The sequence below is a fragment of the Ursus arctos genome, unplaced genomic scaffold (genome assembly GCF_023065955.2).
Source record: "Ursus arctos isolate Adak ecotype North America unplaced genomic scaffold, UrsArc2.0 scaffold_5, whole genome shotgun sequence".
Lineage (NCBI taxonomy): Eukaryota > Metazoa > Chordata > Mammalia > Carnivora > Ursidae > Ursus > Ursus arctos.
The window spans coordinates 56,446,523-56,461,978 of record NW_026623067.1 but is presented as its reverse complement, the minus strand read 5'-3'; the positions used below and the strand labels follow the sequence as shown (position 1 = coordinate 56,461,978).

The window sequence follows — 15,456 nt, the reverse complement described above, 5'->3', positions numbered from 1 at the left end:
AAAAAATGAATTATTCAACAAATGGTGCTGGGACAACTAGGTAGGCACCTGGAGAACATGAAGTTGGTTCCACTCTTTCTAACACCAAAATAAATTGTAAACAAATCATTAATGTTAACTCGAATTTATACTAAATCTCAGGGTGGACTTTCAATGCATAACACAGTCCCCAGAAGCCATACATAAAAAGACTAATCGATGGGATTACATAAAAATAAAAAATGTTTGCAAGTCTATGTGAATGCAGTATGTGTGCATTCTAGAAACTGAAAGATGGCCAATACGGTTAGAGAATAAGGCACAAGGTGAGATCAGAAACAGAAATCGGCCAAATAGAGAGCCTTCAAAGTTCTGGTTTTCTCCCTAAGAGCACTGGATAGCTTTTAAGCATTATGACAATAGTGATGATGATATACTGCTATTACTATTCCACACGACAGGAGACTCATTCACAGAGATGACATATCTTGACGCAGGTCCCACAGCTGTTAAAGGGTACAGCCAGGACCCAGACCTACAGGATGCCTTTGGCCTTGTTTTAAGCCATTACACAGAACTGGGAATGGGTTTCCTGATTAATGTCCACCAATTTTCACCAGAACTGGTTGAAAATGAGAATCCAAAACCGGTTTCAGCTGGATTATTTATGGTGAAAAGTGTTAGAACTATCTTTATGTAAAGAGTCTAAAGGAAGAAACAGAAATGGATCTGCTGTAATATGGCCATCTTAGTTGCTTGATGATTCTATCTTACCTCAGACGTATAATTTTGACAATCATCTCTTGAAGTGAGCAAACTTTTTTTGGCAGGAGGAACATGGTCACTTTCATCAAGGGTACAGTAAATTCTCTTCCTAGATGTAAGATCCAAATTAGCAGGAGGCTCTTCAGAACCACCTTTTCCAGAATCAGATAAACACATGGTGTCCTGACCAACTGAAGTTACTGGAAAACTCATACTGTATAGAAAATGCATACATATGAAATTAGCAAATTAGAAGCTACTTAGTGAGGTAAAAGGCTGAGCTATTCCAATGAAAACTGCCAAAAAACTTCCAAGTAACTAATATATACATGGCCAAGGTCACAAAAATGTTAGTTTGGAGATCCATTCATACTTAAAAACTTACAACTTAAGTTCCATATTACTGAATTAAATCCAAGGTATAAAAATAGTGTTTTCCTTGTCTATAAAGTTAAAATTTTAATCTAAAATGCCTCTTACTAATACAAAAGGCTTCAACATCTAATGCTACTTGACAATTAAGCATCTTAACAGTGACTGTTGATACAGTTCTTTATCGACAATTCTATAGTAAAGAATTTAAAAAGCAGTCTTAAAAATATACAGAAATAGAGTGCCTGGGTGACTCAGTCGGTTAAACGTCTGACTCCTGATCTCAGCTCAGGTCTTGATCTCAGGGTTGTGAGTTCAAGCCCAATGTTGGGCTCCATGCTAGGCATGGAAACCTACTTTAAAAAAAAATACACACACACACACACACACACACAGAAATGTTCTCTCTCTTGCAACTTCTGTGAATGTATATTTATTTCAGAATTTAAAATAACATAAGCTGACAAAGTAACCACACACCTTTGATAGATGACAATTTATAATCCAAATTGCTGAATTTTTTTAGTTTTCAAAATACTTAAAATACCAAACAAGTTTCTTACAAGATTATTATATTATACATTTAAATGGCAGCTTTGTCAGGTATAAAATCAACAATTTCTTCTCTAATTTATCACATAACTATAAAATAAGATCTTCGGGACAATTACAAATAATGCCGGTGAGCGGCTTGTTCGGTCAATACTAGTCAATTCATAAAGCACTTTTTTCCTAGCAAAAATAGTTTAGCTCCCAGGTGATGTACGGAAGTGTTGAATAACTACTGTACACCGGAAACTAATATTGCACTGTATGTTAACTGGAATTTAAATAAAAAATAGTTTAGCTCATTCATTACCTCATGTCACTCCTTTCTTCTGTATTCACGGATTTGATCAATATGGGTGCTGGCAGTAAAGGGTTTGGCATTAACTGTGCAGTGGCATCACCAAATTCTTCCACAGCATCGGTTGGGATTTCCACCAGAGTTAAAATGAACGCTTGTTCATCCTCACCATCTTGAGGTACATTAGCAACTAGATTCACTATCAAAGTTTAAAAGTTAATAATGAAAAGCTGAACTACGAAAATCATTTATTACATCTCTGAAGTCTCACTACGACTTATCCCCATGAATAAAAAGCAAATTATATGCACAAAAATAAAAAGTAATCTCATAAAGGATAAAGACGGTTCACTATAGAGAGGATTTATAATTCTGAAAAACAAAACTTATACACAAAATACTTCCAAGTTTTTTTGTTTGTTTGTTTTTAATATAAGACGGTCATAGACTAAAAAACCGTTTTGTTTTTCCACAGGCAGTTGGGGGGAGTAAAAGCTGTACTATTAGGTTCTGTGATACTTTATAGAAGCAGATCATCATACCTGTTAAGTCTTGATTAACAGGTCCAACATTCTCTTGTTGGACTTCCGGCATACTAGTTGGTATACCCTAAAAAAAATTTTTTAATTAAAATGCAAGAATGAGGTTGACCAAATTTTAGTTTTAAAAAGTTTTCCAGACAACTGAATATAGTAAGAGTTATTGTTTCAAAACTCAACAATTTTTTAACCACAAAATTTTTCAAACGTTTTCAGACTTTTAGTTGTACCAATAACTTTTGATTCATTTAAATAAACATATATACACAAAGGAATTCAGGCTAAGTTGTTAAATATGTGTATTTTATGAAATTATTTCTGAAGTAACAGGAAAGGGAGATACAAGCCCCTCAAGCTTCCCTCTATCCCCATTACAGCAGCTCTTGTACTATTAGCAGGTGACATCTGAATGGAAGAAAACTGCCTGTCTCTTTGCCTCCACCATGGCTTCTTCCAATCTGTTTTCCACAAAATTGCCAACACTGTATTCTCTAAAATGCAATTCTTATTGTAATTCTCTTCTTCAAATTTTCATTTTGTAACCAACAGGGTCAGTAATTGATTCAGGCAAACATCACCAACAGATACTAAAACTACTGGGGAGAAGGTTGCTGGGTCTGCAATCACTTACTAACACAATGTACAAAAGATGTTGTTATATAGAAAAATCTGGCAGGCACCATCTAGCCAAGTAACTAGTCAACATCACCAATAATGAAACAAACTGACATTACATGCCTACTGAGATGATACAAAAGGAAAAACACAACACCTAGGTAGTAATTGTGCCAAACACTGTTCAATCTGAATCTAATAATGGGGAACAACAAAAGTCCAGATTGTGAATTATCCCTGCAATGTAAAGTTCACAAAAGAGGGAAAAGGGCAGGAGGACTACTCTAGATGAAAAGAGAATAGAGAGAATGACAACTAAATGCGATATGAGAGGCTTGATTGAAACTATGTATTACATATTATTTTTAAATCAATATTAGATAGTATGGTAATAGTGACTGTGACAACAGTATCATCCTATCTCTATTAGAAACATCCTTGTTGGTATCAAATACAAGCTAGAGTATCTATGGGTGAAAGCTCATGTCTGTAAACTTTCAAATGGTTCAGTTTCTTAAAAGTATCTACCTACAGAGATGGAGAGCATGACAGAATAAGCAAAGGAAGCAAAATGTTAATAATTAATGAATCTAAGTAAAGGATATATGAGAATTCTACCTAAGATCTTTGCACTTTTCAATGAGTTTTAAATTATTTCAAAATAAAAAAGATTAGGGAAAATCCTACAAATTTGGATATAGTCCAAACTCTAGCAAGTCATAAAAATTCCTTTTATGATCTGCTCCCAGGCTGCCTAGCTCACTAATCTTTAACTGCTTCTTCATTTATATCCTACTCATGACTACTTAGTCCCTGAATGTGAAATGCTGCTTCACACTTCTTTACACATGTTCCTCTCCCTTTAACTGGCTAATTCATACTTGTTCTTCCAGATAAAGGGCTTTTTCAGTCCTGGATACACATCAGAATAACCTGAGGAATTTTAACAACAACAACAAAAAGCAAATGTCTACACCCTATTTCCAGAGATTGGTTTTACTGGATTGGGTTGAGGACCACTCCTTTAGAGTCTTATGCAATTTGCCTTCATAGCACCTATCAGAGTTCAACCATTCATTTACTCAACTGCTTCCTACAACTCTGTCTCCCCAGTACCTTACACAGTATGGAACATGTAGTAATAACATCTCAAAAAAAATACCTGCAATGTGAAAGTATTTCTCAGATTCAGTGGCCAGCAAGCAAGAGGTAAATACCCTGTACGAAACGCTTCCTTTTTCAAAACTTTCACAGCAAAGCTACATACTGGCTGTTTTATCTATGCTCCAAAGACTAAAAACACACTCAATAAAAAATTCTATCACAACACATTCTTGCAAAGGCAAAACTACAGGGAAAGAAAACAGATCAGGGATTGCCAAGTAGTCGGGATGGTAAGGGCGGTGACTAAAAAAGGGCCCTGGGGAATTTGGGGGAGGATGAAACTGTTTATGTGTTGCTTACATGATTATATATGTTTGTCACAACTTGTAGAAGTACACACTGAAAAAGGTGAAGTTTTATTGTATGTAAATTAATGGGGATTTTTTTTTAATGGGGATTAAACACCCAGCTACTCCATGTTATAGTTTATATTTTTTACCTCTGACACATGAAGTGTAAGCACGCCGTCTCCATTAGAGTCTTCTGTCTGGGGCTCTTTGATAGAACTCTCAGTGAGAACCGTATCTGAACCAAGTGTATGGGGCCTTGTCTCAAAGGAAACAACTGGAGCAACTGACAATATCTGAACCTTTTGAGATTCTCCTTCTTGATCATTTCTGAAAAAGAAATTAGTATATATTCGAGTTTCAGAGTATAAAGTTCTGTACTAAAACCAAGTGGACAACTACAGAGTAACGTTTAGAGCGAAGTAAGTCAAAGATTTAGTGGTGCTCAAATTTTTAAAATATATTTAATGCAACAGAACTCCCTTTTTCCAATCAAATTCTTACAGCTATAGCTAATAACTATAGTTGAAACAGAATATAAACCGAATCCCAGAATCTCTTCTTTTACCTTTCAGTTGGATTTGCTTCTTGAGAAATAGCAGTCTCTTCAGTACCATGTTCACAAGCCAATTTGCTCTGCTCCTTATTCTCTGCTGTTGTAAGTGATCCAAGGTTTTCATCTTGTAACTCTGTCACTTCAGAAGCGTTTTTCTCAGTTTCTTAAACAAAAAACACACTTAAGATACAGTCCAAAAGAGTATAGCTAAAGCCTCCATATTAGAAATATGTTCTCTCTTCAAAGACAGATCACTATATAGTGGCTCTTCCAAATTTCCCTTAATCCAAATATCAAGCTTATGCACATGGCAGAAGAGTGATCCTGGCCAATGAGATTTTTTGATGCAGATGATGAATGAATCCTACACTGCACATATTTCATTCGCGGCTGCCAGAGCAATTTTGTGTCCACTCTATGGCGACAGCAATGTAATTACAAACCCATGTACAAAAGAAGTTTAGAAGTGGGTACACCCGATGTCTGACTAGTTCCACCCTGGGCAAAGTGTTGGCGAGGGAGCTTGTCTAAAAAAGAATGTCACAAAGAAGAAGAAAATGACTTCTACATAAAAGAGTTACCTTCAATTCACTATCAAAATACCAACAGCATTTATCACAAAACTAGACTAAATAATATTAAAATTTGTATGGAACCACAAAAGATGCTAAGAGTAAAGTAATCTTGGGAAAGAAAAACAAAGGTAAGAGGTATCACAATTCCAGATTTCAAGATCTACTACAAAGCTATAGTAATCAAAACAGTACTGTACTGGCACAAAAATAGATCAATGGAAGAAAATAGACAGTCCAGAAATAAATCCACACATATACGGTCAATTAACCTCGGACGAAGGAGGCAAGAATATACAATGCGTAAAAGACAATCTCTTCAATAAATGGTGCTTGGAAAACTGGACAGCCACATGCCAAAGAATGAAACTGGACCACTTTTACTCCATATACAAAAAATAAACTCAAAATGGATTAGAGATTTAAATGTGAGACCAAACCATAAAAATCCTAGAAAAAACCACAGGCAATAATTTCTCTGTCATCAGCTATAGCAACATATTTCTTGATATGTCTCCAGGGACAAGGGCAACATAAGCAAAAATAAACTATTGGAACTACATCAAAATAAAAAGCTTTACACAGCGAAGGAAACCATCCACAAAATGAAAAGGTAACGTACTAATTAGGAGAAAATATTTGGAAATGATACATCTGATAGAGTTCATATCCAAAATATATAAGGAACTTATACAACTCAACACCAAAAAAACAAATCAATCTGATTAAAAAATGGGCATATATGGGGTGCCTGGGTGGCTCAGTTAGTTAAATGTCTGACTCTTGATCTCACGGTCATGAGTTCCAGCCCTGCACTGGGCTCCATGCTATGCATGGAGCCCATTTAAAAAACAAACAAACAAACAAAAAACACAAGAAAAGGGGCACAGGACCTGCATAGACATTCTTCCAAAGAAGATCTACAGATGGACAACAGACATATGAAAAGATGCTCAACATAACTAATCATCAGGGAAATGCATATCAAAACCACACGATATCACAACCAGAATGGCTAAATAAAAAGAAAAAAACAAACCAAGAAATACCAAGTGTTAAATGAGGATGTAGAGAAAAAGGAACCCTTATGCACTGATGGTGGAAATGTAAATTGGCACAGCCACTGTGGAAAATAGTAGGGATTTTTTTCTAAACATTAAAAATAAAAATACCATATGATTCAATAAATTCCACTACTAGGTATTTACACAAAGAAAAAAAAAACACTAATTCAAAAGATATGTGTACTACCCTGATATTTACTGCAGCATTATTTACAATAGTCAAGACATGGAAGCCACCTAAGTGTCCATAAGTACATGAATGGATAAGGAAGATGTGATATATACACACAATGGAATATTACAAAGTCATTAAAAGGCTGAGATTGGGCTGTTTGTGACAACATAGATGGATCTAGAAGATATTATGTTAAGTGAAGTAAGTCAAAATGAGAGAGACAAATACCATATGATTTCACTCATACATGGAATCTTAAGAAAGCAAATGAATAAACAAACGAAGAGCACAATCAGACCTATAAATACAGAGAACAAACTGATGGTTTCCAGAGGGGTGGGAGTAGGAGGAGAGACAAAGAGGGAGGAGAGTGGAGATACAGGCTTTCAGTTATGGAATAAATAAGTCATGGGAATAAAAGGCACAGCATAAGGAATATAGTCAATGGTATTATAATAGCATTACATAGTGAGAAATGTTAGCTCTATTTGTGGTGAGCATAGCACAACGTACAAACTTGTTGAATCACTATGCTGTACATCTGAAACTAATCTAACACTGTGTGTCAACCGCACTCAAATAAAAAATATTTTTTAACAAAAATAAAAAATGTAACTTCAGTCTGCACACTGAAATACCTTCTGGCTATTTCTGAACACAGAGTAAGTAATGAATTAACTAACTGAATCATAAGGATTTCTGGTTGAAAGGAAATCCCAGAAATCAGGAACCCCAAAACAGGGCAAAGATGATGCTAACTATCCATATCTTCTACCTGTAGGGCTTAAGACAATCTAGACAGCCTACTCCATCCACTGTTTTTCCTGCTCTTACTAGCACATTGAAGGGGTTGGGCCCTCAGCAGGGAGGGGAGGTGGAAAAGGAAGTAGGAGTAGGATTCAACACGTACATCACAATCTAGTGAAGCCATTAAAAAAAACGAAAGAGAGCACTATGTAATCATATAGAAAGATTTCTGTCAATATATTAATCTTTAAAAACAGAATGCTACTATATAAAGAACTCAATAATAAAAGAACAAGTATCCCAATTTAAAAATGAGCACAGATCAGGGCATGTAGGTGGCTCAGTCGGTTATGCATCTGACTCTTGATCTCAGCTTAGGCTTGATCTCCGGTCGTAAGTTCAAGCCCCGTATTGGACTCCACGGAACGTGGAGCCCACTTAAAAAAAAAAAAATTGTTTTTAAAAATGAGCACAGACGTGAACACATGTCTCTAAAGAAAATATATAAATAAGCACATGAAAAGATACTCAATACCACTGGTTATGGAAGAAATACAAATCAAAACCAGGAGATACTACTTCAAGCTCGTTGGACTATCTAATAACAAGTGTCTGAGAGGATACACAGAAACTAAAACCCTCAGAGAATGCTGTGGAAAAGACACAGTGTTGGGGCACCTGGCTGGCTCAGTCGGTACAGCATGTGATTCTTGATCTCAGGTTGTAAATTCAAGCCCCACACTGGGTACAGAGATTACTTTAAAATAAAACAAACAAACAAAAAATCTTAAAGAAAAAAAAGAAAGAAAGAAAACAAAAAAAAAATACAAAATGTTGCTACCACCTTTTTAAAACAGTTTGGCAGTTCCTCAAAAGGTTAAAGACAGAATTACCATATGTTCCAGCAATTCCACTTCTAGGTGTAAATCCAAGTCAAATGAAAACTTATGTCCACACAAAAACTTACACATGAATGTTCTTAGCAGCATTACTTAACAACCAAAAAACAGACAACAACCTCAATGCCCTGAATGGATAAACAAAATGTAGTATAATGGAATATTTGGCAAGAAAAAGAAATTATTTGACACATGCTACAACGCAGATGAGCCTTGAAAACATGCTAAGTAAAAGAAACCAGACACAAAAGGCCACATATTAAATGATTCCATCTATATGAAATGTCCCAAACAGGCAAAGCTACAGAGACAGAAAGTAGATTAGTGGTTGCCTAGGGCTGGGAAGGGTTGAAGGATATAGAGAGTGGGTACTAATGGTGAAGGTTACACAACTTGGGGAGTATACTAAACACCACTGAAGAATACACTTCAAATGAGTTAACTGTAGGGTATAGAATTATTTCAGTAAAACTGTTATTTTTAAAAGTACTGAACAAGGGGCGCCTGCATAATGCAGTAGGTTAAGCATCAACTCTTGGTTTCAGCTCAGGTCATGATCTCAGGGTCATGGAATCGAGCCCCAACTGGGGCTCCAGTCTCAGCCCAGAGTCTGCTTGGGACTCCCTCTGCCTCTCCACCGGGTGCTCTCTCTCTCTCAAATAATCTTAAAAAACAAGTAAATAAATAAATAAAAGTGCTTAACAGTATATATAATAAAGTATGCTTATATTTTTGTTCTTTCTGAAAGGAATAACATGTATTTATATACACATATGTGTGTGTGTGTGTGTATCAATGTATCTACATACACACACAGCCCCACATTTAGATGCTTATGTGTATAAAACACTTCTGGAAATCCACAATAAAAACTTAATGACAGTTTACCACTAGACATGAGATTAGGGGACTGGGAACAAAAGAAGTTCATTAAATTTTATACCTTGTGGACAAGGTCTTATTTTTTGCCACATGCATGTATAGGTTTCTAAAAAATGTTTGCTTGAATATTCATGTACACACAAACACACATAAAAAGTACATATGAAGAAAATGCTAAGTAAATACAGTTAACCCTTCAACAACATGGGGGTTAAGGGCACAAAACCTCCCATGTAGTAGAAATTCTGCATATCTGATTCCCAAAAAACCTAACTACTAATAGTCTACTCTTGACCAGATGCCTTAGTGGTGACATAAACAGTTGATTAACATATATTATATGTATTAAATACTGTATTCTTACAATAAAGTAAGCTAGAACAAATAAAATGTTATTAAGAAAAATCATAAGGAGGGACACCTGAGTGACTCAGTCGGTTAAAGCATCTGCCTTTGGCTGGGGTCATGATCCTAGGGTCCTGGGATGCAGCCCCACATGGGGCTCCCTGCTTGGTGGACAGTCTGCTTCTCCCTCTCACTCTTCCTCTGTACTCTCCCTCTCTCTCAAATAAATAAATATTAAAAAAAAAAAAGAAAATCAAAAGGAAAAGAAAATACATTTATAGTACTGTAATGTGTTTATAAAAAAAATCCATGTATAATTAAGTATAAGCTTATATATAAGAGGCATCTGGATGTTCTTTGTACTATTTCTTATTCTTGTAAGTTTTCTGTAAGTTTGAAATTATTTCCAAATAAAACATATTTTAAAAGTTAAAAAAAAAATCCATGTATAGGGGCACCTGGGTGGCTCAGTTGGTTAAGCGTCCAACTCTTGTTTTCAGCTCAGGGCAATGATCTCAAAGATCAAGCCCTGCATTGGGCTCCACGCTCAGCACGGAGTCTGCTTGGGATTCTTGCTCTCCCTCTCCCCTCCCCCACCACTCTAAATAAATAAATAAATAGATAGATAGATAAATAAATAAATAAATAAATAAAATCTTTTTTAAAAAATCCATGTATAGTGGACCCATGCAGTTCAAACCCATGTTATTTTGGGTCAACTAAATAGCAAAATGGTAATAATGACTGAAGCTGTTGATGGATTTATTGGTATTTATTTTATAGTTCATTCTACTTTTTGAAACTTTTTAATACTAAATTAAAACAATTTTAACTGAATATTCCATTTGAAATGTTAATGCAATTTCTCCTGTAAAAGTAATTTTGCAGCTGTTTAAGGGAACAAAATTTACCTCTTTGATTTTCTACTACTTCTCCTTTGTTTACAAACAAATTGGGAACTTCCTGATGAACACCAAACCTATTGGTCCCTGAAGTCTTAAGATTTGGTTTAGGCTTGGCAAACCTACTTCTCATTCTCAAATTACTGGTCACTTCAGAAGTTGTACTCCTAGAAAAAGAAAGATGGGAAGAGAAATTCATCAACCATGTAAGAATGACCTCTCTCACCTTCATACATTCTGATACAGTTATGTGCCACCTTCTCAGGTGCCACAATATCTGTTAAGTGTTCATTTTTTAATGCTGAAAACACACACTGGTAATTTTATTGAAAGTCTAGAGAAAGGAAGAGAATCTGGACCATGTTCATAACACAAAGACTGTATTTACATAAAACTATTTCATTAAAGTTTCAAAGATGCACACAATGCATTTACTTTAATATGCAAACCATTAGGGGCGCCTGGCTGGCTCAGTGAGTAGAGCGTGTGGCTCTTGATCTCAGAGTCCTGAGTTCAAGCCCCATGTTGGGTGTGGAGTCTACCTAAAAAAATTAAATTAAAAAAAAAACAACAGCAAACTACAGGTGCCTGGGTAGATCAGTCGGTTAAGTGTCTGCCTTTGGCTCAGGTCATGATCCCAGGGTCCTAGGATGAAGCCCCCTCTTAGGCTCCCTGCTCAGTGGGGAGTCTGCTTATCCCTCTCCCTCTGCCCCTCCCCCTGCTCATGCTCGTGCTCTCTCAAATAAATACATAAAATATTAAAAAAAAAAAAAAAGGCAAACCAGCCGGTCCTCATTTTAAAAGCTGAGAAACTGGGGCACCTGGGTGGCTCGGTCAGTTAAGCGTCTGCTTTCTGCTGAGGTCATGACCCTGGAGTCCCAGGATCGAGCCCCATGTTGGGCTCCCTGCTCAGTGGGGAATCTGCTTCTCCCTTTCCCTCTGCCCCTCCCCCTGCTCCTTCTCTCTCTCTCTTACTCACACTCACTCTCTCAAATAAATAAAATCTTTAAAAAAGCCTGAGAAATTAGCACTGCCTACTTTACACTTATACAAGTACTACTCAAAAGCTATTAATTAAATTGATAGTTGTTTTAAATGTATTTATTAATTGAATACTATAAAACTCAAGAGTTTAATAAAGCAAAATAAACCTGGTTGATACAGCGTTTTCCTTTACTTTCTCCACTAAACCAATTTCTTCTTTTGCACTCTGCTCTTCCAACACAATCTTGTTTTCTTCTAATGATGAAGGAGATGTACTATTGACAGGTGAAGAAAGCTCCTGACATTCACGAACAATTTCGTGATTTATATTATCTGGGCTAAAAGGAACACAGCTTTTATCCTTTGAATGAACATCAAGAAGTACACATACTCCTATTACAGAAAAGAACAGAAAATTAAAATTGACCCAATACAAGTAGATGTCCAAAGAAAATAAATCCCTCAACATTAAGTAATCATAAAATTCTACATTATTTTTAAAGTTTACTCTTTTTGGACCTGAATTTAAATATATGATCAGGGCGCCTGGGTGGCTCAGTCGCTTAAAGGTCTGCCTTTGACTCAGGTCATGATCTCAGGGTCCTGGGATGGAGCCCCACAGTGTGTTCCCTGCCCAGTGGGGAATCTAACCCTCCCCCCTGCTCATGCATGTGCTCTCTCTCAAAAATAAACTCTTAAAAAAATAAATATATGATCATATATTTTATGCCAGAGATTTGACTTGTTCTAAGCCTAATCTTACAGACTAGAATTTTTGAGCTATTAGAAGTAAAACATGAGTGATGCCTGGGTGGCTCAGTCAGTTGGGCATCTGCCTTCGGCTCAGGTCATGATCCCAGAGTCCTGGGATCCCAGAGTCCTGGGATCATGTCCTGAGTCATGCTCCTTGCTCAGTGGGGAGACTTCTTCTCCCTCTGCCTGTGCCCCCCCTGCTTGTGCTCTCTCTCTCTGACAAATAAATAAAATCTTAAAAAAAAAAAAAAAGTAAAAATGAATCTGTTACCTTGAGTAACTACATAGCCTCAAATAAGTTTCAAGATAGGATCACCTTCATTTACAAATTTTTAAAACCTGTTTTTATGTTCTAGAGATTTGTGACAGGTTCCAAAGCAATACTCTGCCATTGAGAAAATAGCTGTATACAGGCATCTGCCTGGCTCAGTCAGTAGAACATGTGACTCTTGATCTTGGGGTCATGAATTCAAGCCCCACACTGGGTATATAATTCACTCAAAAATAAATAAATAAATAAATAAATAAATGAGAGGGAGAGAGAGAGAAATGAGACTGTATAAGGAACGCAGACCAGAAAATATCCTGATAAATATATAGTTACGGGCCTAGAAGTTTAACACCTAAAATAAATGGCAGGCCACTGATCTCTAGACAAAATAATTAACAGGAATATAATTAACTATCCATTTAGTAGACTTAAAATAGAAGATACTCCATAAGGTCAGCCTAAAATACTGTGAAAATCCAAGTTGACATATCTTTTGGCTCAGTCCAAACTAACAGAATAGTTGCAATTAAATTATTTCAATGACTGCTATTGTCCCTTCATACTATATGTGATTGTCAGGTAACTGTGAAGACAATCCAAAGCAGAAGCTCCTTTGCTAAAGAAATACGTGTCAAGTGATCAGCGATCAATGAGCTCAGTTAACTAATATTTATGATGAGAAAAGTAGAGGACTCACTAGATTATTCCAGGAATACTAAGTTTTCTTAATAAATCAAGTGCACTATCTTGAAATGATGGCCACTACATCTAAAGGGACTAAGTTGGACGGATCAATGAACACATATTATCTTTTTCTGGAAAAAATCAAAGTTATGCCAACTTCAAATGTAAAAGGCAGGTACTGACTTATTACTCAACTGTGGGTATAATTTCTTAAAAGCTGTATTTTAAAAGGCTCTTTTCGGTAGGACTTAACTTTCATTCTTACCATCACTCTGTTCTGCACCAATCTCTGACTGCAACACTAGATCTCCCATTGTAAGTAAAGTTATAGCAGCTTCAGTGCTTCCATCATTGGTACCTTGTGAGGACATATACCAACATTAAAACAGAAAAATGAAGCTGGAAATTGAAGTTTGTTTACTTAGAAAACATTTTTAATTCAAGTATTTATCCTCTAGTAACAAGTTCCAATATCCTGCATACCACTAATTCCTTACTAGGGCAGCGTTTGGTTACTACAAAAAAAAAGAAATCATTAATTGTTAGCTTTTACTCAATGAAAATGCCTCCCTCCTATTAAATAACTTAATATCGTAAAAGAAAATACATCTGTGCAGATCAGAGGAAATAAGTAATATTTCTTTATTAAACATTTAACTCTTAACTCACTTCATAAAGTAATTATTCCAAGAATCCAAGTTTCTCCTGGAGATAACACATTCAACAACTGAAACTTTTTGTTCAACTCGCCAGTGAAATTACTCATTTGCTAACTAATACCAATACTAAATCATTTTGTTAGTGTTAAACAAGTAGTTTCAGCAGCTTCCTTATTAACAGTTACCTGTTTCATCTTGGGTATGTTCACCTGTGTTCATTTCCTAAAAGAGGAAAAGATAAGCAATGTCTTACGTATTTTCCCAAATATATGTTCTATGTCTCAAAAACCATGATGTGTTACAGTTCTTCAATGTTTTTGATTACAAAGGAGTGGAAACTGTTTTTTCCCTATACAATTATTCATAACATTTCATCAACAGAAATAATTTAAAAGCCAAGTTATTTTGTCTCTTGCTCCTTATTTTACCTTTTCCTTGTATTACATGCAAATTTTTAACTCTAATCATATCACAATTACCAAGTGGACCTACCATTCTTAATTTACTTCTTCACTTTCATAATCCTTCAAATTCAGTCATATCTGCCACTAGTTTTAAACACTGGAAACCAAAGACTGAAGAATACTGACAATTTTTTACACTAGATGGCTTAAAACTTAAATGAATTTTAACAAATTAAGAAGTTACAAGATTTATGTCCAATATGACATCACAAGGAGCTCTGCTGACCCTCTCCCCAGTGAAACTGGTAAAATTTATTAAAAACAAACATTTAAAGCCTCTAGTCCTAGGACAAAAGAAACATCTTTTTGAGAAAACTGATAAAACTACAGTAACGAAGTGGAGAGTTTGTGGTATTTGAAGTAAGACTGCTCTCTCCCTCCTCCTTCTCAGCTCAGTGAAGCAGAGGCCCCAGCTCAGAACCTGCAACTAAGAAAATAGGGTCTTTTCCCCTTGTAGGCCCCAGTTGGAAGGGCTTTCTTCCTAGGAAGAACAGGACTTCAGCTCCTGACACCACAAGAATCTGGTGTCAGATTCGTAATAGAAAATAGAATTATCTATTATGAATTTGCACACAAAGAAACCTCAATAAAATATGAGCAAACCAAATCCAGCAACATATAAAACCTGCAGGCCATAGCCAAGTAGGATTTATCCCAGGGATGAATTTTTTTATTTAACATCAAAATTCAATGTAATACATCATATCAATATAATAAATAGGTAAAAATCACATGATCATCTCAATAGATGCAGAAAAAGCATATGACAACTTCCGATGCTCTTTCATGATAATACTGTCATGCAAACTAGGAAAAGACTAGAACTTCTTCAATTTGATAAAAATGAAATACCCATGTAAAGTCCATAGTTAACATCAAGCATCATGGTGAAAGACTGGATACTTTCCTCTAAGACCAGTAATGAGACAAA

At 35.8% G+C, this 15,456-nt stretch overlaps 1 protein-coding gene across 6 annotated transcripts in view; it reads right to left on the bottom strand.

Moving 5' to 3' along the window:
• Window positions 1-15,456, bottom strand: part of BDP1 (B double prime 1, subunit of RNA polymerase III transcription initiation factor IIIB) — an 81,388-nt gene that overhangs the window by 9,583 nt on the left and 56,349 nt on the right. For 5 of the 6 annotated variants that reach the window (XM_044384132.3, XM_057307061.1, XM_026498821.4 and 2 more), the window contains 9 exons: window positions 14,247-14,283; window positions 13,668-13,760; window positions 11,862-12,087; window positions 10,720-10,877; window positions 5,137-5,287; window positions 4,721-4,898; window positions 2,506-2,572; window positions 1,976-2,162; window positions 754-958 (listed from right to left, as the gene is read on the bottom strand). In XM_044384132.3, coding sequence (XP_044240067.2) covers window positions 754-958; window positions 1,976-2,162; window positions 2,506-2,572; window positions 4,721-4,898; window positions 5,137-5,287; window positions 10,720-10,877; window positions 11,862-12,087; window positions 13,668-13,760; window positions 14,247-14,283 — 1,302 coding nt within the window. The remainder of the gene's footprint in view (window positions 1-753; window positions 959-1,975; window positions 2,163-2,505; window positions 2,573-4,720; window positions 4,899-5,136; window positions 5,288-10,719; window positions 10,878-11,861; window positions 12,088-13,667; window positions 13,761-14,246; window positions 14,284-15,456) is intronic. The other variant, XM_057307063.1, reaches the window with a different exon arrangement.